This window comes from Euprymna scolopes, chromosome 9 (assembly GCF_053919585.1).
Source record: "Euprymna scolopes isolate OS-2025 chromosome 9, ASM5391958v1, whole genome shotgun sequence".
Lineage (NCBI taxonomy): Eukaryota > Metazoa > Mollusca > Cephalopoda > Sepiida > Sepiolidae > Euprymna > Euprymna scolopes.
Window position 1 is genome coordinate 62,370,707 of NC_136490.1, and position 22,693 is coordinate 62,393,399.

At 34.6% G+C, this 22,693-nt stretch overlaps 1 protein-coding gene across 2 annotated transcripts in view; it reads right to left on the reverse strand.

Moving 5' to 3' along the window:
• LOC145284541 (protein lifeguard 1-like) overlaps positions 1 to 22,693 on the reverse strand; it is a 164,378-nt gene that overhangs the window by 12,557 nt on the left and 129,128 nt on the right. For both annotated transcript variants that reach the window (XM_080133444.1, XM_080133445.1), the window contains 3 exons: positions 21,093 to 21,130; positions 17,817 to 17,904; positions 15,520 to 15,627 (listed from right to left, as the gene is read on the reverse strand). In XM_080133444.1, coding sequence (XP_079989570.1) covers positions 15,520 to 15,627; positions 17,817 to 17,904; positions 21,093 to 21,130 — 234 coding nt within the window. The remainder of the gene's footprint in view (positions 1 to 15,519; positions 15,628 to 17,816; positions 17,905 to 21,092; positions 21,131 to 22,693) is intronic.

The following is a 22,693-nucleotide window of genomic DNA, read 5'->3' on the forward strand; positions in this document are numbered from 1 at the left end:
CAGATGGAATTTTTACAAAAAGAACAGTTAAAACAAAATGACGTATTAAAAACAATATTAATGAAACAGGAAGAAAATAAGGATTGTCGGTTCACTCCGGAAGGAATTGCAAATTCGCTGACAGAATTTTGATATGAACCAACTAAAGGCTTAACGTTTCCAGCATATTATCGTAGATACGAAAATATTTTTTTCAAACGATGTCAGGCCTGGTCGGATGAAGAAAAAATTGTTGCAAAAACTGGGTTCCCATGAAAATACCAAGTATACCAATTTTATACTCCCAAGGAAACCCGAAGATATTTCTTTTAAAGAGACTATAGAAATTTTATTGAACATTTTCGGAGAATGGGATAGCTTATTTTATACTCGTTATAGGTGTTTAAATATTTTGAAACAAGATGATGAAGACTTTATCGCCTATGCTGGGAAAGTAAATGCCCAATGCAAACTATTTAAACTGAAAAACCTAAAAGAGGACATGTTTAAATGCTTGATATTTGTGCACGGGTTAACATCCTCGAAGGATAAAGAGATTCGTTCTAGGATATTATCCATTATGAACCAAGAAATAGAAATAACCTTACAAAAAGTTACTGAGGATCGCCAGAAACTGTTAAATTTAAAACAGGATAATACTAGTATCGAAGAGAAAAATGTTGACAAAATACAAAGGGTAAAGCAAGGTGACCACTATGTAAAAAAAATACTGTAAGACGTGTGGAGGAAAGAATCACTTCACAAAAGAGTGCTACTTCAAAAGCAAAATATGCTATAAGTGCAGGCGTAAAGGACACAAGTCAACAGTATGCAAAAAGGAGAAATACTGTAAGCCTGAAATAAAGACCATTGATTCTAAAAAAGAGTCCATATGGTAAAAAAAAGAAAAGGAAATATATTGAAGTTAGAATCAATGGCCAGAAAGTAAACTGTCTTTTGGATACTGGAAGTGACATATCCTTAATTGACATGGAACATGGAAGAAAATTGGTTCTCCAAAGCTGCAAAACACAAAGAAAATTGCCAAAGGAATGTCTGGAAATAGATTAAAATTTAAGGGTGAATTTTATACTAATGAAAAGACATTAAAAACTAAAATGTATGTGATACCTGGAAAAAATTCTAATCTATTCGGTATAGATTTGATGATATTTTTCAATTTATGGGAGAAACCAATAAACTCATTTTGCAAAAGAGTAAATGTGACAGGATGTGAAAGTCCCAAACTGCCAGGAAGATTTGTTGGGGATTTGAAGAAGGATTTTAAAAATGTATTTTCTGAAGGTCTGGGTTGCTGCACTAAAACAGAAGTGAAATTTGAACTGAAAGATGATGCGAAACTGGTGTTTAAACCCAAAAGGAAGGTTCCGTATTCGGCATTAGAAACAATCGAGAAAGAATTAATTAGACTCGAAGAAATCAGAGTAATAAAAAAGTGGATTACTCTGAATGGGTATCACCCACAGTTTATGTGAAAAATAAAAAATCAGGGTATGTGGAGATTTTTCGACAAACTTAATGATTCCTTAAAGGATCATGACTATCCACTCTCTACCCCTGAGGAAATATTTTCTAAGTTAAATGGAGGAAAACTTTTTCACAAAAATTGACTTGTCAAAAGCATATTTGCAGGTCAAAGTCCACGAGGATTGTTCTAAATACCTAACAATGAATACTCATAAAGGATTACTTTCCCTAAAACGATTGCCATTAGGGTTGAAAGTAGCACCAAATTTATTCCAACAAATTATGGATGCCATGCTAGCAGGCTTGGATTTGTAATGGCTTATTTAGACGACATTTTGATAAGAAGCAAAAATGTTGAAGAACATAAAAACCATATTCGGAAGGTATTCGAGGAAATAGAAGACTACGGATTTAAAGTGGCTTTCGAAAAATGTAATTTTGGTATGGACATGATTGAATATTTGGGACAAATAATTGATTGATAAGGTAGAAGACCTAACCCAAATAGGACAAAAGTAATTAGAGATATGCCTAGACCAGGCACTGTAATGAAGTTACAGTCATTCTTGGGTCTAGTAAACTAGTATAATTTTTATATCCCAAATATGCATGAACTAAGAGCACCATTAAATGAATTATTGAAGAATAAAAAATGGCTCTGGACAAAAGAATGTGAGGAAGCATTCCAAAAAATTAAAAGATGTTTGTTATCGGATCTAGCGTTAGCACATTACAATCTGAAAAAGGATCTAATTGTAGTGGCAGATGCGAGCGAATACGGTTTAGGAGCGGTGCTTCTACACAGAATGGAAGATGGATCTACTAAACCAATTTCTCATGCCTCGAGAGTTTTATTACCCGCTGAAAGAAAGTACAGTCAGATCGAAAAAGAGGGTCTGGCAATTGTGTATGCCATGAGAAAGTTTCATAGATTCATTCATGGAAGATCTTTCATCTTGGAAACGGACCATAAACCATTACTATTGATTTTTGGTTCGAAAAAAAGGGATTCCTAATCATATGGCAAATAGATTACAGAGATGGAGTATTATTTTGCTCAATTACGATTTCAAAATGAAACATCTAGCATCTAGTAAAATTGCACATGCAGATGGTTTGTCATGATTGATCCCCAATAAAACTGAATTTGAAGAAACTGTTATAACAGCACTAAAAGAAGAAAATGAACTAACAGATATATTAATACTGTTAGGGAACTTCCTATTACACTTGAGAAAATAAGAAAGCAGCGAAAACAGATAAATATATTAAGATAAAAAAACAAGTGGGACAAGACGAAAAGAATAGAAAAGGATAAAGAGTGTTTCCATTTTCTATGCGTGATGAAACTCTGATGTCCGCAGACAGAGTAGTAATACCACAAATATTACAAAAGAAAATCCTAAAGGTATTCCACATCAGACATCCTGGAATCTCCAGAATGAAGGCCCTAATGAGAGGATTCACATACTGGCTTGGAATGGATCAGGACATTGAGAAAATGGTGAAATTATGTAAATGTTGCCAACTAGCTGCAAGATCTCCCCCCCCCCAACACTGACGCAACCTTGGTCCAAAACAGATGTACCCTGGACACGCATCCATATCGATTATGCAGGACCTTTGAAGGGATATTATTACCTAGTAATCATAGATAGTATGTCAAAATGGCCAGAAATTTTTAAATACAAACACCCTACAGCGGCAAACAATAAAAGCGCTGGACGAAGTATTTAGTTGGTTCAGAGTTCCAAAAACAATTGTTAGTGATAATGACACTATGTTCACAGGTCAAGAATTCAAGCACTACTGTGAGGCACTGGCCATTGAACATATTACAACACCAACTTTTAACCCTCGATCAAATGGACAAGCGGAAAGATTTGTTGATACTTTTAAACGAGCTTTAAAAAAGAATAATAACATCGACACAGAAGAAAAAAGCATTCTAAAATTCTTAGCAATATATAGGATAACACCAAATCCAAATACAAATGCTAAATTATCCCCAGCTGAAATTATGTTTGCCAGGAAGGTACGTTCGGTGTTCGACCGGTTAATCCCAAGAGAAAAAGTAAAAAAAAAGTATCAAGGATAATGTAAGGTACAAGACTTACAGTGACGGCGATAAAGTTATCTTAAAAAATTATCAGGCAGGGAAGAGTTTTTGGGAAGAAGGCATAATCTCAAGAAGAATTGGGAGAATGGTTTACATTATAAAAGAGCAGACTTTTTTCCACAAAAAACATATTAACCAACTGAGACCCCGATACATAGAAAACGTCAGAAACCAAAAGTTACCAATGGAAGTGCTATATGACACTTTCCATATGCAACCTCAAAACAAGGAAGTACCAGTAACTCAGAAATACAGTCACTCTCCAAAAGTAAAAACGTCGGCAAACACAAATGGTGAGAAGTGAGAGGAAAAGGTAAAAGACCAAATTATTTGGAAAAAGTTTAAAAAGGAAAAAATGGTAGAAGCAAAATTCTATGAAAGAATTTAGCTTGGGAGGGAGGTGATGTAATGGAATGAATTAAAAAAATCATTCTCGAAATTAATACCATATCCAAGAATTATGAAAAATGATGAAATGTGAATAAATCGATTGGTGTGTTTGTAATGAAATAATCAACTCAGACAATATATCAAAGTTATTATTTTTGTAAGGTGGGGGTGATAATGTGGGTTAAAATAATCAAAAATGATTGTCGAAATTAATAACATATCCAAGAATTATAAAAAATGATGAAATGCGAGTTAATTGATTAATGTGTTTGTAATGAAATAATAAAGCCAGACAATATATCAAAGTTATTTTTTCTTATGGAGGGGGGTTATAATGTGGTTAAAATTATTAAAAAAATGATTGTCGAAATTAGTAACATATCCAAGAATTATGAAAAATGATGAAATCTGAATTTATAGATTGGTCTGTTTGTAATGAAATAATCAGCCCAGACAATATATCAAAGGTATTTTTTTAGTAAAAGGGTAAGCGATAATGTTAGTTACAAATATTAAAAATGACTGTCAAAATTAGTAAGATATCCAAAAATTATGAAAAATGATGAAATGTGAATAAATCGATTGGTGTGTTTGTAATGAAATAAACAACCCAGATCATATATGAAAGTTATTATTTTCGTAAGAGGGGCAATTATGTGGGTTAAAATTATGAAAAATGATTGTCGCACTTAGTAAAATTTCCAAGAATTATGAAAAATGATGAAAATGTTAGTTAAGTGATTGGTGTTTTTCTAATGAAATAATCGGCCCATACAACATATCAAAGTTATTTTTTCCTAAGGGGTGGCCATAATGTGGGTTAAAATTATGAATAATGATTGTCGACATTAGTAACATATTCAAGAATTATGAAATATGATGAAATGTGAGTTAATTGATTGGTGTGTTTGTAATGATATAATCAACCCAGACAATATATCAAAGTTATTATTTTTCGTAAGGGGGTGGCCGATAATGTGGGTTAAAATTATGAAAAATGATTGTCAAAATTAGTAACATATCCAAGAATTATGAAAAATAATGAAATATGAGTTAATTGATTGGTGTGTTTGTAATGAAATAATAAGCCCAGACAATGTATCAGTTTCTATAGGTAATCAACAATATTTTTCTGAATTTTCAATGTTAACTTCGGGGAATGACGTCACAGTTGTAGTGGTGAGTAGAAAGACACATGATTATGTTGCTTTTTAACGTGCTCTGGAGTTCTCTATGAATTAAAAAATCTTCACTTTTGGGGTGGGGCTGGAGAGAGTAATGCCCATTTTGGGGTCACTTTGCAATCTCCCACAATGTCATATTCCAAAAATATGGCATAACTATGGAATCATATTCCAGAAATGACATCATTTCTCTTGTTAATGTGTTGTTGGCGGTTATGGTGGGAGAACTACATTAATTAATGGGGGGAGAACTACATTAATATTGAAAATTGTGGTAAAGTAAAAGTTGCCTAATGATAATTCGCGTCAATGCATTTATGTAAATATTTGGAAAACCTGCTGAGTTATGGTCAAGAAATGATATCATTTCACTTAAAATGATGGTGTCAGTAGTAAGGAGGGAAAGAACACAGTAATGTGGAATTTCGTAGTGAAGCAAGGGTTGCCTAATCACAAAGCTTCTCAACATTTGTTTATTTGTTTGTAAAGCCTGCTGAATAATCTTCCAAAAAAATGTTGTTGTCGGTAGTGGTGGAAAAATGATTGATTGATTGATTGATTGATTGGTTTTACGGCATATCAACCTATGTGGTCATTTAATGCCGGAGTCCTTTTTTTTTTTTTTAAACTATTTTTTGTTGGGGGGGAGGGGACTTTTTCAGCCTTTCCTCCCTTTTTTTATAAAATCGAACTAAGAAATTAAATGTTGTATTTATACATGGATGTGTATATTTGGGTGACTTTAAATTTCTTTAAATTTTCTTATATAAATTTACTTTCCTTAGGTATGCTAGAATATTTGTTGAGTTGACCTTTTCAAAAAGGTCCTCCATATTGCTTTCTGTATAATATAGTTTTCTAGTTGGGGCGAGGTCATCACACCCAACTAGGATATGTTTTACTGTGAGTGTCTCCTGGCATGGGATGCACTCTGGCGCCGATTCTCCATTTAGTATATAAGAATGAGTAAAGTTGGTGTGTCCTATGCGCAGCCGAGTCAGTATCACATCTTCTCGGCGTGATCTCTATGTCTGGACATCGTTCCTTAAGTCTAGGTTTGATTGAGTATAATTTGCTGCCCTCTTGCTGACTCCACCGCAGTTGCCATTTTTCCTGTATGTATGCTTTTATCTGGGGTCTAAGATCAGTATGTGGAATCTTAAAATTCTCAGTTGGAAGGTGAGATTTTTTTGCAGCTGTATCTGCCCTGTCATTGCCTTTGATCCCCACATGGCTGGGGATCCAGACAAGAATAATGTTTTTAGTGGTTGAAAGGATATTGATTTTTTCTATTAATTTTGTTGTTAGTGGATTTTCTTGTTTTTGATTTTGTATGGATAATAGGACTGATAAAGAATCTGTGAGAATGATGAAGTTTTTGGTGGTTTCCTCTGAAATTATGTTGAGTGCTAGATCGATAGCTATAGTCTCTGCAGTGAATATAGATGCTTCATTTTGAAGATTTCTCTTCATTGTGGTTTTATGGCACGTTGCTGCACATCCAGTGTGATTGTTGCTTTTAGACCCGTCTGTGTAGATAAAGGTGTATTCTGAATATCGTAATTTTAAATGTTGAAGTTCGTCGTGGTATTCAATAGGGTTTGTGGTAGATTTGGACTTTTTGTTTAGGTTCAGTTTTATTTCTACTTGTTTCATGGTCCATGGGGGTGTTTTAGGTAGTATGAAGTTGTGAATGCTGGAGATTGGAATTTTCGATTCTTCAATGCTTTCCTTCATTCGGAGCCTGAAAGTTTTGATAGTTTTTCCTCTCATGTTGAAGAGTTCTTCATATTTAGGATAGAAGGTACATTGGTATGCAGGGTTGTTTGGGCAAGACTTCAGTTTGAGTAAATATTGAAGGGCTAACTTTTCTCGCCTTAGATCTAGTGGGGGTTCATGTGCTTCCGTGTATAGACTGTTCATGGGGGAGGTTCTGTATGCTCCTAGGGCCAATCTTAGCCCAGTATGGTGAATAGGGTCTAGGCTTTTTATATATGATGTTCGGGTTGATCCATATATGAAACAACGATAGTCTAGCTTTGAGCGGACTAGTGCTCTGTAAAGTTTAAGGAGTGTTTCCCTGTCTGCACCCCAATCGGTATGTGCTACCACTCTCAAAAGATTTACAGCTTTGTTACATTTTTTTTTTCAGATAGTTTATGTGTGGGATGAATGTTAACTTTTTGTCAAATAAAATCCCTAAGAATTTGTACTAGTCAGTAACGGGTATGGGCGTTCCTTCCATGGTTAGGACAGGATCATTATGCATGTTCTTTAGTTTGCAGAAATGCATGCATTTCGTTTTTCTTTTGGAGAATCTAAATCCATTCTCTTCCGTCCATCTCATTACTTTGTTTAAGCACAATTGAAGCTTCCTTTCTATTATAGATATATATCTAGATCTACAGCATATTAGGAAGTCATCCACATATAGGGAGCAATCTACCCCAGGGTTAAGGTTTTTTATAATGTTGTTAATTCGGATACTGAACAGGGTCATTGACAGTATACTCCCTTGCGGTACTCCATTCTCTTGTTCCTTCAAGTCCGAGAGAGCTGTGCCAACCTTTATTCTGAACCGTCTATTTTTTAAAAAATTTTCAATAAAAATTGGCATTCTGCCTTTTAGTCCAAGCGCCTTCAGATCCCTTGTAACACCGTACTTCCACACAGTATCGTAGGCTTTTTCCATGTCAAAAAACACTGCTGTTAAATGTTCCTTCCTTACAAAGGCTTCTCTGATGAAGGTTTCAAGTCTGACTATGTGGTCTATTGAACTTCGGTTTTTCCTAAATCCTGTTTGAAATTCTGTAATAAGATTCTCTGTTTCCAGGAACCAGATTAGTCTTTTGTTTATAATCCTTTCCATGGTTTTACAAATGCAGCTTGTTAGAGCTATTGGCCTGAAATTCAATGGATCTGAGACGTTACTTGATTGGGATTGGATGTTTGAGTTTTCAGATTTGGGGATTGGTATTATTGTGGCCTCTTTCCAGGTCTCAGGTACATTTCCACTGGACCATATAATATTGAAAATTTCAAGTAGGTATTTCATTGAGGTTTCTGGAAGTTTTTTGAGGATTTCATATGGAATTTCATCGGGCCCTGTAGCTGTGTCATGGGATTTGGTTAGCGATTCTTTTAATTCAGGCAAGGTAAGAGGTTGGTTGTATTTTTCGGTATTTTGTGATTTAAATAGAATTTTCTTCTTCTCTTCCTTTTCTCTAATCTTTTTGAATTTCTCTGTTTGTCTGTCACATGATGAAATTTTTGATAAATTATCTGCCAGGTTATTGGAAATGTCTTTTTGATCGGTGTATATTTTGTTGTCTTTAGAGATGTGGGATATTGGTGTACTACTACACTTTCCTTCTATTTTCCTCATCATGTTCCAAACTGTTTTTGCCTTGGTATTCACATTAATTTTGGATATATAATTTCTCCATGTTGTTCTTTTGGATTCCTTTATGATTCGTCTGGCTTTTGCTCTGTTGTTTTTGAAGAAATCCAGATTTTCGCTTGTTGGGTACTTTTCAAATTTTCTCAAGGCAGCTCGTCGAGCTCTGATGGCTTTTCTGCATTCTTTTGTGAACCAAGGTTTGTTGTGATTATTGGTTTTGGTTGTTTTTGGTATGGTATTATTTGCTATGTTTGTGAATGTTTTAATGAAGTAGTTCAAATGGTCATCTTCATCTTTCTTTTCGATAATTAATTGATTTTTGCACTGTTCCTGGAAGTCTTCCCAATCCGCTTTATGTAGGTTCCATTTGGGTGTTTTTTGTTCAGTACTAGTACTTAGACTTTCCAGGATGATTGGGAAATGATCACTCCCACAGGTGTCATTGTGTACTTTCCAATCATAGTCCATATATATGGAAGGATCACATAAGGTAAGGTCAATGGCGGTGAAAGTACCTGTTGCTGGGTACATATAGGTGTAGTTTTGATTAGTAAGGAGGCATAGATTATTTTTATTTATTATGTTTTCTATTTCTTTTCCTTTTTTATTTGTTTCTTTGCTTCCTCATATTACATTGTGACTGTTGAGATCTCCTAGTAAAAAAAGGGTTTAGGGAGTTGTTTTATTAATTGAGTTATCTCAGTTTCGTTGATTGTATCTTTTGGAGGGATGTAGATTGAGCAAAGTGTTATAGTTCTATGTAGAGTCACTGAAACTGCAATTGCTTGCAAGTTTGTGTTTATATTTATTTGTCTTTGAGGGACTTCATTCTTCACGAGTATTGATGTGCCTCCAGAAGCTCTGTCCGTATCTTTATTTATGTAGTTGTAAGATGTGTAGTGTTTTATGTTGATGGTATTATTTTCTTTCAGAAAGGTCTCCTGCAGACAGACAAGTGCTGGGCTCATATTTGTTATTAATAATGTGAGTTCATTTTGGTTTGCTTTTATCCCTCTGATATTCCATTGTAATATTTTGTTCATCATTTGGAATTGTGTTCAACTTCCATCGACTCCAATCCCTCAAATCTATTTTCTGTCGGAGTCCCTGTTCGGGATGTAGATCGGGATCTTTCTTTTCTTGTTTTTTTTTTTGTTGTCTGGGGGGATTTTTGATTCTTTTCTGGCTTGTGATGTGTTTGATGGTTGTTCGGTTGTTTTTGTAGAAATGGTTTGTGGTTTTGTTTCTTTTTGTGGTTCAGTAGTGTCTTTACTTGATATTATCTTTGGATTGGTTGCAGACATTGCACTATTCATTTTCCTCATTTCTTCTAATAGTTCTTTCATTTCCTTTATTAGTTTGCTTAAGACATCAATTTTCTTGTCCGTTGTATCCGTTACATGTATATGACCATTTTGATTGTTGATTGGAGTAGTTTTTTTAGTTGCATCTGCATATGTTTTAGTTTCAATGATTTTCCTGGGCTCTGGGTAGGATATATTCTTCGTATGTTTTAGTTTGGTCACTTCTTTTTCTCTTTTCCATATTTCACAGTATCTAGAGCCAGCGCCATGATTTCTAAGGCAGTTGGCACACTTGAAATCTTTTCTGCAGTCAATGTACAGGCCGCTTTCTCCACATCTTCCACACACTGGTAATCGTGTGCACCGATCTTGATGGTGTCCAAACTTCTGGCACTTGAAGCATTGGAGGGGGTTTGGAATATAAATTTCTACATTTATTTTCATATATCCAACTTTCACTTCTTTGGGTATGGTGAGGGAATCAAAAGTTAGTATATATGTGTTGGTATCGATTTTCTCACTGTTTTTTTTTTTTATTTGGACTCTACGAACATCTAACACATTCTGTTTCTGTAAGTTTGTCTTGATTTCCTCCAAGGGACAAAGTGCAAGTTCGTGGCTTTTCACAACTCCTTTGCAGGTATTTAGGGTTAGATGTCTGTAGCATTTGACTTTGATGTTTTCAAATAATTTTAGTTTCAATATTTCTTTAGTTTGTTCTTCGTTATGGGTTTCTATTAGTAGGCTGCCGTTAAATTGTTTTTTAATAGACTTTGGTTTTAAAGTTTTAAGATTTCTTTCAATTTTAAAAGGTGATAGTTTGCTCAAAGGAGTTTCCTCTATTGATTCTATTACTACGAATGTTGAGTTCCTTGGTTTTATCGTCTCTTCCTCAAAGCTACTGATGTCAGAGACATCAGAGTGGGTTCTCTTTGAGTGGTTGGGTGGTTTTTGGGAGGAATAAGCCATATATTTTGTTTTCTTTTTTCGTCATCTTTGTTCCCCACCCACCTCAGAGTCCTATTTGGGAAGAGCCTGGGGGGAAACCCATTTGCCCAGCCTCCACAGGGATACAATGATGATATAACCGACTTTGGTGGTATCATAATGATTATCTGTTCTCTCTTGATATTGCTATGGGATCTGTAGCAATCCTGAGGGGTTTACAGCCTCGTCATCGATATTCACACCTAATCGATTGACCCTCAGCCACCGCTTTCCATCATATATTAGGGAGTAGGGTTATTTGTGGGAGAGGGGGGATGTGTTATGTTAGTAGTGAGTTTTTAGAATTGGCAATATATGGTGGGGCTTGGCGTGACTGGCCGATTGGTCGGATCGGGCCTCTCCGACCGCCCGTCTAGTCGAAGTAAGGGCCAAAGTAATGTGTTGCGGTGCCTAAACTTCTATGTGTCCTGGTCTAGGTTCGCTCAATCACCAGGATCACGTCCTAAGACATTAGGGGTAGCAACCTACGGCTAACTGGTTGCCCCCATTGAGGGATTTTTACCCTCTGCAGGGGGGCAGTCGGTTTGTTCTCATGCCCTACCGACAGGGCAAAAAAAAAAAAACAATAATAATTTAATAGAATATATTTGTTTTCTTTTTCTTTGTTTTTTGTTGTTTCTTTTCCTTTTTAAAGTCCGTTTCTATTTAACCCATAGTTGGGACCCTAACAGGTACTACCACTCCGGATCAAGGTGGACCTGGGAGTAATGGCAATTAAGAGGTGGCTCCACACTCCCCAAAGCCCGTAAGCCGGACCTCACCATCGGATATAGTTTAAGGTCATATCCAGGACCGGGAGTAGGGTAGGAAAAAATAAAATAAAAAGGGGAGGGAGAGGGGCTGTTGTTTTTGTTTTTGGTTTTGCAGAACATAATTAAGTTTTACAAAAAAGATCAGAAAACAAAAAAACGTCAATGTAGGTGCATTTCGTCTCAGGAAGCCACAGGGCAGCCTGATCTGGTAGCACCAGGTGGAAAAATGAAACAGAGTAATGTGAAATTTGATAATGAAGCAAGGGTTGTCTAATCACTTAACTGTGTCAATGTATTTATGCATTAATTTAAAAATCCTGCTGAGACATCTTCCAAAAATGACAATTTTTCTTAGAATAATAGTGCCGATAGTGAGGAAGGAAAGAAACGCAGTAATGTTGAAATTTATGGTGAAGCAAGGATTGCGAACTCATTAACCAACACAATGTATTTATGTATTAATTTGGAAATTCTAATGATCCATCTTCTAAAAATGATTTCAATTTTCTTAAAATTATGGTAGCCTTGGTGGGAAGAGAAATTATTTCATATATGTTGTACAATACCTGTCGAGAGTATGTTAAATTGTTTCATATATGTATATGAAGGTAGGGAAACATATTTTTAATATGTGTTGTAAATTACCCGTCTCAAAAAGGCAGAATTATTTCATACATGTGTAATAGCCGTCCTAGGGTAGGTAAAATATTCTTTTGCTCGAAATAGCAAATGGTACATAGACATTAAAAATTCCTCTCGCCAAAGAATAACAATTATATTCAAAATCAACTTCAATTTTCTTTCTTTGTTTACATGGTCCCGAGCAATGCCGGGTAGCACCACTAGTATAAAAAGTATATAAAAGTGTATATAAGTGAGTTTTCAGTATGAAAATTAATTTGTGAAACTGTGTACCTTTTGTACATATTAATTAAATTGTGAACAAACAGGAAGATATATATATATATATATATATATATATATAAACAGTAATCTACAAACACATGTTTCAAGGTATTACCTATTATCAGTACAGCTTGACTGTTCTAGAATACAAACCTTAGACCATATGTATTATGGTCGAGTGCATTAATCGTTATGCCACAAGGCCCTAGATGACTACATGTTATTTTTTATTGCTTTTAAAGTTATGTTGATTTTTGTGTTGATTTTTTTAAAATGATAATACCGTTATTAGTGTCTATAACCTTGGAGATCTAGGAAAATATTTTTCCTTAGATGATCGCCAATATTTTTTAGATGCAAACAAATAAATATTTAATTATTTATTCATTATTTTACTTATAAAACAGTAATCTATGAACACATGTCTTGAGGTACTACCTCGAGTCAGTATAGCTTGACTGATCGATCTTCTAAGGAAAAATATTTTCTTAGATCTCCAAGGTTGAAGATGCTAATAAAAAAATCAACATAAAAAACTGATATATATATATATATATATATATATATATATATATATATATATTAGTAGGTAAAGTGAGGGATCACTTGCACATATTTATTTACCATAACCCATTCATCAACAAAAATACAAATGTCCCACAACGATTAAAACATTGACTGACTGTAATGTAATGATGTATATATCCCACAATTAAATTTATGTAGAAAAGTGATCCCCCACTCTAAAAGCTAAAGTATTTTTTAAAATTCATTTTGCAGAATTTTCTTTATAGTTCAATCATTCTTTTATATTTCCCTTACTCGTTAGATATAAAAAAAATTTTGATTTTATAAAAGAAAAAAAAGATGAAGAAATCATAATTAAAAATAACTAATATTTTTTGCATTTGTTGTTATTTAAAAAAAAAAAAAAAAAAGAATATTTAAAGCAGATGAATATGTATCTATACAAAAATACTTTTTTTTTATTCTGTATTTTTGGAAATATTACTAAACTGGTAGGGTTAACTGGTGTTGCCCAGGGCAAAAGTGAAATATCTTTATATTAAAACTTTTATCTCCTTATCTATCTCAATCTTTCTCTCTTTTCCCTCTTACTCACTTTTTCCAACATTCGTCTCTCCCTCCTTTTCTTTTTACCTCTACTCAATCTATTCCTTTCTTTTGTTTTAATGTATTGAAAATAATAATGTAAGTCATTAACTGCTCCATTTATATAATAGCTAACATTGAAATGCTGAAAAATTACCCCTCTGATAACATCTGGCCTAACTGACCCCCATCCCTCTCCAAAAGAATTAATTTTTTTCATTTTAGATATCATTCATCCAGAACAATGACAAAACAAAAATATACCAACCTTATAGGTGTTTGTTTTGTAGTTGCTTTTAACTTTTTAGCTTGACATACATATACATACAGATAACTGCCATTTATATAATAAATTTATTATAATAAACAAAGAAAATAGATATTCAAAGTGATTAAAATAATTTATCTAATCATTTTTTCATTTTATATAAAATAAAAGTTTTTATTTGTCTTTATATGCAAGAAGTGTAAGACAATGTTCAACAGATTTTCAATGTCCATTTTCAAGGACTTTTCAAGGTCTTCTCCAGTCAAAATTCAAGTTTTCAAAACAAAATTTGATATATAAAAAATGAAAAAAATTAATTAACAACAGGAAAAATCATTTTCATGGATTTCTTTATTTCATGAATTAGTTTTAAAGGTCACAGTTATTTACATGAAGTTCTCTCACATGTAATAAAACTAGTCACTATTTATAGCTTTCGTTTCTTTTGTGTTTTGTCCCAACCAGGTGCCATTTCAAGGCACTTTCACTCATTTTGCTCAAAACAAATGCCTTTTTACACAACAATATGCCTGTCGACAATCATATTTACATTCCTTGTGTTTGTTTTACTTTTACATTTTTAATTTCCAGCATTGTGGATACAAGTGTTATGTCCCTTTAGCACAAAACTACCCAACGTTATATGGAAAATATCAGGTAGTTTCCTGGTAAAGGTACGGGACTCTTGTATATACAATTATATGATGTAATTTCAGAACACTGTATTTTGCTTTTATTTTCAATATTTAAAAATTATTTTAATAGTATTTTTATTAATACTTAGAAAATAATTTAATAGTATTTCGATTTTATTTTTAATATTTTGACAAATTTTTACTGGACAGAAAGAATAAGATTTTCAAGGACATTTTCAAGACATTTTCCATATTTTCTAGGATTTTTTCAAGGTAATAATAAAAATAAAGCCTTTTCAAGGCAAAAGTCAAAATTAAAGAACTTTTCCAGCCTGTACAATCCCTGTATATATGTGAAAACTCCAATGTGGAGAAGTTATATTTGCATGATAAAGCTATTGAGGTTGTTCAGAAGCTTTTTACTTTGGCAATACCATTGGAACACAGGGTGAAGTAGTTGCTTGTATGATTGCAAGATATAAGCATGGATGGAATAAGTTCATGAAACTTCTGCCTTTATTCACCAGCAGAATGTTACAACTGTTGACCAAGTGAAGATATGTGTATGCAACGTGATGATAAGTGAAAGTGAGGGTTGAGGCATGGGAAGACAGGACATGAGAATGATACTGTATATGGCCACATAGAAAGAATGCATGATAGTTCTTTGGTTAGTAGAGGTCGAACAATTGTGGTTGCAGGGTCAGTTGGCAGATGAAGACCAAGGAAAACACGGGAAGAAGTGATAAGAATGGACTTGAGAGAAAGAGGGAGAAATAAAGACCTGGCCAGAGATAGGTCAATATCAAAAAGCTATCCAAAGACAAAGTGTGTAGAGCGAACATTAGGCAGATGATAATATGTTGGATGGGTATTTGGCTAGTGAAATATAAGATGAATAACGTGAGGTATTGATGAAAACGGGTAACATTTTGAGAAAATGTTGAATGAACATAGTTGCTGAGAAACTTACTGGAAGTGGACGTTCCAAGGCAAACTGAGTTATTATCGTGCAAAAACCAAACAGCATGACGATCAAGGAAAATGTGAGAAGGAGTCCAGCTGTTAAGGTGAAATCAAACTAAAAGAAGAAAAAAAAAATGGTCGTAAATAAAAATCAGAAATAAAAATGCATACACATACACGTTTGTCTTTTTGAGAATTCAATTTTAGTTAATCAATAAAAGATCCAAGATGGTGGGTACATATCAATAACTGAACAGTTGTCTTGTAAATAATCTATATAATAAGGTAAAGTCAGCCAGATTGTGAATTTTTTGTCATCGATACAGTGCGTCCTAAAAAATCAATACTTCATTCTGAATAGCCATTTCTTCTTGTGGATTGTACCATCATGTTCTTCAAAACAATAAAATGTAATTTAATTCCTATTAGTAAATCCTTTATCCAACTAGAAACATTGTCAAAATCAAAACATTTTCAATAATAACCTTAACAGCAGCATAAGCTTACAAATTGAATTTTTTTAAATTCTACATTGCACTATTTCTGCTGTCAAATGAATAAGTATAAATGCTTACAAGAACTTTCCTTGGCCTTCGGGCCAAGATCACAGTGTTGTATCTGTTCTGATGCTACACTTTATCTTTTCTTTCCTCGGTCAGTGAAGTAGAAATCCTTAATGACTGAGACAATTTTAATTTTTGATCCTATCCAATGTGCCCCTTTTTTGGGAGCTAGATTTTCCCCAGATTAAAAACTAACCTTGTGTCTAACTCTGCCCTTGCGGGGAGTAAGTAAATAGGTACTTGTATATCATAATAGAAAGTAAAATAATTTTACTTCAAGCAATTACAATGTTTATTCAATAAAAAGAAACATTATACCTGAAGAAAAAAATGAAAGAGTGATAGTTTTAATATACATATTTACACATTCACCGAATAAGAATAGAAATAGCACATTTATTCAGTTAACATGCATCACTCCACTGACTGCTAAAGAAATTGTAAACAAAATTAATAAACATAATACGCGTTTCAAATATGTATTCATAAATAGTCCTCTAAATATATTCTTTTTACAAATATAAAAAAAAAGATTAAATTAGTACCCGTTAATCATTGTTATTCAGCACTAGATACATAGTGTCAGGGTTTGTTTTTTGGGTTTTTTGTATAAAGTAAATGTTGTGGCTGCCTTCTATTTTCCACATTTTAAAGATTGCTTATTAAGCAAAAATATAACTCCAATACACTGACTTGTTCATGAAACAAAATAAATTAAATATCTATATTTTTATCATGCTACACCCATGGATTAAATAAAAAGTTGGGGTTTTTTTTTGGGGGGGGGGTTACATAGGCATCACCACTTATCAAGGCCAAGAGGTCACTCGAGAATAAGAGTTAAAGAGTGTACAGTAGAAATTGAACAATATAGTAATTGTTAATAATGGAAATTCGGTAAATTTGTTAACTTATATGGAACGGTTCATCAAAAACTTGTTTACATTAGACTTTAAGACAACCATATTGTAGTCAGCTGGAAAGCAGGCAAACGGGAGATAATTCCAAAGGCATGCAGTTCTAAGAAAAACCTTTGTTCATGGAATCTACGTTTAGGTTTAGGCAGAAGTAAAGAGTGGGGGAAATTAGTGATAGTGTTTTCTGCTAGACAGGTGTTTCTTGTGAAAGTCTGTCAAGGGGGGGACCATAGATTGGAGCTCAGCCGAGCACTTGCCATGAAAATAATGATAAAGCAGAGACAAACTCGCAACATCTCTTCTATGAGAAAGAGGTTACAGGGAAGAGAAAAGGACATCCCCCCTACGAGGCTACGAAGTCTATTTTGTACTCTATCAAGGCAGGATAAGTCATTTCTAGCAGCTCCTGCCCAGATGTGGCAACAGTACTCCATCCTTGACGTACCTGGCTCTTATATAGATAGAGAATTGCATCAGCAGTGAGATATCTACTGGATCGATGGAAGGATCCCACCATTTTTCAAGCAGCCTTGGCAACGGATTTAATGTATGTTCCATTTAAGATTAAGAGTAAAGGTCAAGCCCAGAAGCTTGTCAAAATATGAGACTTCCCCAAGACGAGAACCATTCATTTCAATTGAAAAGTTTTGTTCAAAATTTTATGCAGATTCACAAGTTTGACAAAATACATCTGAAGAAGGTCAGAGGTTACATTGGCTAAAACATTGTGTGAATAACACTCAAGATGAGAACATTAGTTTAATTGAAATAATACAAGCACTGATTATATATAAGAAGATTAAACAGTTTAAGAATTTTCTTACCCGGGTCTGCATTGCAAAGAGTGTTATTGACAAACAGACAACTGCAGTTACTCCAATAGCGATCAAGACAATGTTAGTTGAATAAAAACTAAAAATATAAAAAGAAATTTAATTTAAAAAGAAGAAAAAAGTTGAAAACATTCAGAGATTTTTCTTGAAACACACATTTTCTTAAAAAAAAGTTGTAAATTTCAAATTTTTTGGTTTATTTTAGTTAAATGTAAATGTCAGCACCTCTGAGTGACCACCTTACTCCAAACATATGTGTTGTAATTCTTCTTCATCTTCTTATTGGCCATGTCAGGATTCTTGTGTTAACAAATACTAGTGTGCAAAGCCACAGTTTATATACATAATAAAAAAAACACACAGACATGGGCATTATATACAAATGACTTCTCAGCTCTGTGATCCTTTTCTCTGTAACAGATGTGATACTATCAACATGTCTCTCCCCACTCCAAGTGTTAAGAAGTAAAAAAACAAAGAGGAAATAAGTTGATCATCAGCACAAAAAGGAAATGAAATTAATAGAAAGATAATGGGGGAAGTGATTCCCAAACGCAGACAAAGGTAGCTGATAAAGGATTGTTAAACATGGTGTGGCAGTAACTGGGGCAAAAGATCTGACGGTAGAGGTCAATATATTTTTAGTTACTTTACAAACAGTTTTAGGAATAGCAATGAGTTTTACAACAGGGGTAGTTTAGGAACAGTCTCGAGTTTGTGACAATTGAGGACAATTTACAATTTGGAAAAGTTAAAGACATGTTGTGGCTCTAAACAGATAAGAAAAAAATAAAGAAATAAAGTCTCTTTTGTGAGAAAAACAATATCCCAGGCTATTTGAAGGTTAGCTAATCTTACATGCTATCATAAGTAAATGTCTGAGGAAGCTAAATTTGGGGCAGCTCTGTTCACTCTTGACAGACTATGGCTACTCACTAAAGGGTGCCTGCATGTGAAATTTTTGTGGCAAGAGTTGCACAATCCCGAACCACACCTCTCCTGAGTCAGCACCGCTTTAATTCCAGTTACAAGCATATATAAGTATAGCACGACTGAAAACAATGCCGAGATAAGCAATGATCAACCGACTGACATACATAGCCTCAACAGATGACTAAAGACATAGACGGTAATGTTTAGAGGGTTGTTTTTCACGATGGTGTAACATACACGCACTAAGAGCTCAACTGATATTTGCAGAACGCATCAGTTTGTGTTTTCTGTGTTGGAGATTCGTTTCTCTTGCTTTATTTATTTTTATACTTATAAACCTGCGGTTACCGATGTGGGTTGGTTGGTTGGTTGTTTTTGTTTTACGGCATATCAACCCTTTTCGGGTTATTTAATGCCGAATCCAAAGAGTTTGAAGAAAAATTTTTTAATAGAATATATTTGTTGTTTTCAAATCAGTTTCTATTTAACCCATAGTTGGGACCCTAACAGATACTACCACTCCGGGTCAGAGTGGACCTGGGAGCAATGGTAATTAAAGGGTGGCTCCACACTCCCCAAAGCCCGCAAGCTGGGGCCTCACCACTGGATATAGTTTAAGGTCATATCCAGGACCACCGATGTGGGAGATAACAACATGGCCAGAACAAGAATGGAAGCTGAAAGAAAAGAAAACCATGGAAACAATGTTCAGATCAACGATTGTCGCCAAGCTGGAGAGCGCATGGTGGCACACAGCCAGTGTCCTCCAAATATGTTTACTCTCCACCAGAAACTAAATCTGTCCATCTCCAATCTCATCCTTTCTTAACTCATTTTATTGCAGACTATTATCCTCATCTTTCTTAGATGTTGTTTCATGACGTTTCGGCCAACTATTCCTCTGGCCTTCGTCAGGTGGCAATCACGATGGGATAGGAACTCCGAATCTCCTAACTGCATTCTCAGCAGTTACTGCTATCCATAGTTGTTGTCGTCTCACCAGTGGTGAGACGACAACAACTATGGATGGTAGTAATTGGAATAGTTGACCGAAACGTCGTGAAACAGCATCTAAGAAAGATGAGGATAATAGTCCGCAATAAAATAAACAAATAAATAATACTCATCTCAGTAATGAATTCCAATTAAATAATATATATCATCCTTTCTTAATCTCTATTTTACCACCCCACTCACCCATAGCTATTAATAGCTGCCCATGGCATCACTTTGTAAAGTTAAATATATCAGTCGGTTTTATATTTTCATTTATTTCCTAGCTAATCTCTCCTGGAAACATGGTACTAAAAATCTGCATATATCAAGCTCTTGGCAGCACCATTCTATTGTATGGCTGTGAAACCTGACTGATGAGAGCAAGCAACCTACAAAAGTTGGAGCTGTTCAATCACTACTGCTTGCATCACATCCTTTGTGTTCATTGGCAGCTGTTCATCTCAAATGCCATTGTTTGTTCTTGCTGCAATATATCTTCTCTGCAACAAGCTGTCCTCTCCAAATGTCTTCGCTGGTTCAGGTATGTTCTTCGTCATCACCCAGATGATTTCATTGACAAAGTCATTAAACCAGCACCTCCTTTGGATTGGAAACAAACGATGTGAAAGCCAGCTGAAAATCTATCTCAGAATAGTGAAACATTATACCAAGCTGAACCTGGGCCTTTGTCTCTGTGTGATTGGCTAACTCTTGTATTTAATACAGTTGTGGACCATTACGTCTGGTCAGCATTCGTTCGGGACATGACAAATTCTATGGATGGAGCCAGCCCAACCTCTTTTGGGTGAAAGCCGAAAGAAGTACAAGTAGTAAGCTCTCCTGGTGGTCATGGTGTCATTTTATAATATTACAATGAATCATTTATTGAAAATCTTTTTCTTTTTCTTAACTTTTGTCCACCCTAATAAAGGCGTAGTGTCACTGAAACGTAAGGGGCTATTTATTATAGGATCAGATTTATAAAGAGCAACCTGAGTGAAGAGTTGGGTAACAAGATGTTTGTTCCCATTACATTTAAATATTTGCAGGTTTGTTGTATGAGTGAAGAAACAGGAAGCAGGGAGGGGATTCCAAGGGCAAATGGTCCAAGGAAAGAAGCTATTAGAGTATAAAATCTTCCGGCATCCGAGGACTTCTTGTTTTTAACCGTACAAACATGGATTCTGGGAATACAAAATTCATAACAACATTTCACTGAAACAATGTACAAGCTAAAATATCTGTTAAATGAATCTAGTGACAAAAAAATTGAAGAGAAATCTTTAACAATTTTTTTCTTAAAGCAAAATTAAAAAAAAAAGAAAAATGGCTTCTTACCTGCTGATACAAGCTAGCATACATGATGTGGCGAGCGTCTACAAGAAAATAATATTTTTATTAAGTAATCTCAAATTGATTCATGAAAATTTCACTCACCCTTCCCACACACTCATATATAAACACCATATTTTAAAGAACATATGATCACCAAACATTTCTAATCTGCAATGGTTCCAAGTGTAATGACAATGATCAGATAGATGCAGTAAACTGAAAGAAAAATCGTGCTTCATCAGAAATTTGGTATTTGTAAGATTGTAGATGTCTTAAAAGCACTCAGCATCTCAGATGGTTCGGTGACATACAGCATACCGCCTCTTGTATCAACTCCATAATGCGTCTGAATATCTAGTAGGTTGGTGCAAAAACAATATCGTTTTCTCACACGTTACTTTTATATATGATTTCTGAATTAATTCATTGATATATATAGCCATGTTATATATCATTTTGAAATGTGTTTTTCGCTCTATCGAATTGTGTTATTCATTACTGTTCTCAATCTCTTCATTCATTTTTTTGCAGGCTTTTCAACAGCATGGACAAAATTCAAATCCGCACGATTTTCTTGTTCCAGCTCAAACTAGGTCGAAAAGCTGCCGAGACAGCTTATGATATCAATGATGAGTTTGGCCCAGGAACCACTAATGAATGTGTGGCACAATGGTGGTTCAAGAAAATGATGAGATGAAGGCGGTCGCAGTCAGTTGACTGCAGTTTATAATAAACATTTGAAAGCCTTAATTAACACCAATCCTCGCAAAAGCACACAAGAAGTTGCTGTTGAACTCGAGGTCGACCACTCAACAGTTGTTCACCATTTAAAACAATTAGAGAAGTCAAAAGTTTGAAAAATGGGTGGCGCATGAATTGAACGATAATAAAAAAAAGAAAATTGTCATTTTGAGGTATCTTCTACGCTCCTTCTGTGCAACAAAAATTACCCATTTCTAGAACGGATTATGACATGTGATGAGAAGTGGATCCTCTACAACAACTGGCAACGTTCAGCACAGTGGTTGGATGCTGGAGAAGCTCCACAACACTTCCTGAAGCCAAAATTGCACTTAAAAAAAAAAAAAAAAAAAAAAAGGTTACGGTGACTGTTTGGTTTTCTGTAGTTGGTCTCATCCATCACAGCTTCTTGAATCCAGGCGAAATGATTATGTCGGAGAAGTACTGTCGACAAATTGACGAAATGCACCAGGAGCTCCAATGTATGTGCCTGAGATTGGTCAATATAAAGGAACCAATTCTCCTCCATGACAACACTCACCTGCACGTTGCTCAACTGAACCTGCAGAAGCTGAACGAATTGGGCTACGAGACTCTGCCTCATCTGTCATATTCACCGGCCCTCTCGCTTACCGATTATCACTTTTTCAAGTATCTTGACAACTTCCTGCACAAAATATGCTTCAAAAACCGAGATTATGCTAAATCAACCTTCAAGGACTTTATCGCTTCCAGAACTCTGAATTTCTATGCTAATGGGATGATTAAACTTTTTTCTAATTGACAAAAATCTGTCAATTCTAATGGTTCTTATTTCGATGAATAAAGTTTATTATGAAAGGAGTTATGATCTTTTGAAGGTG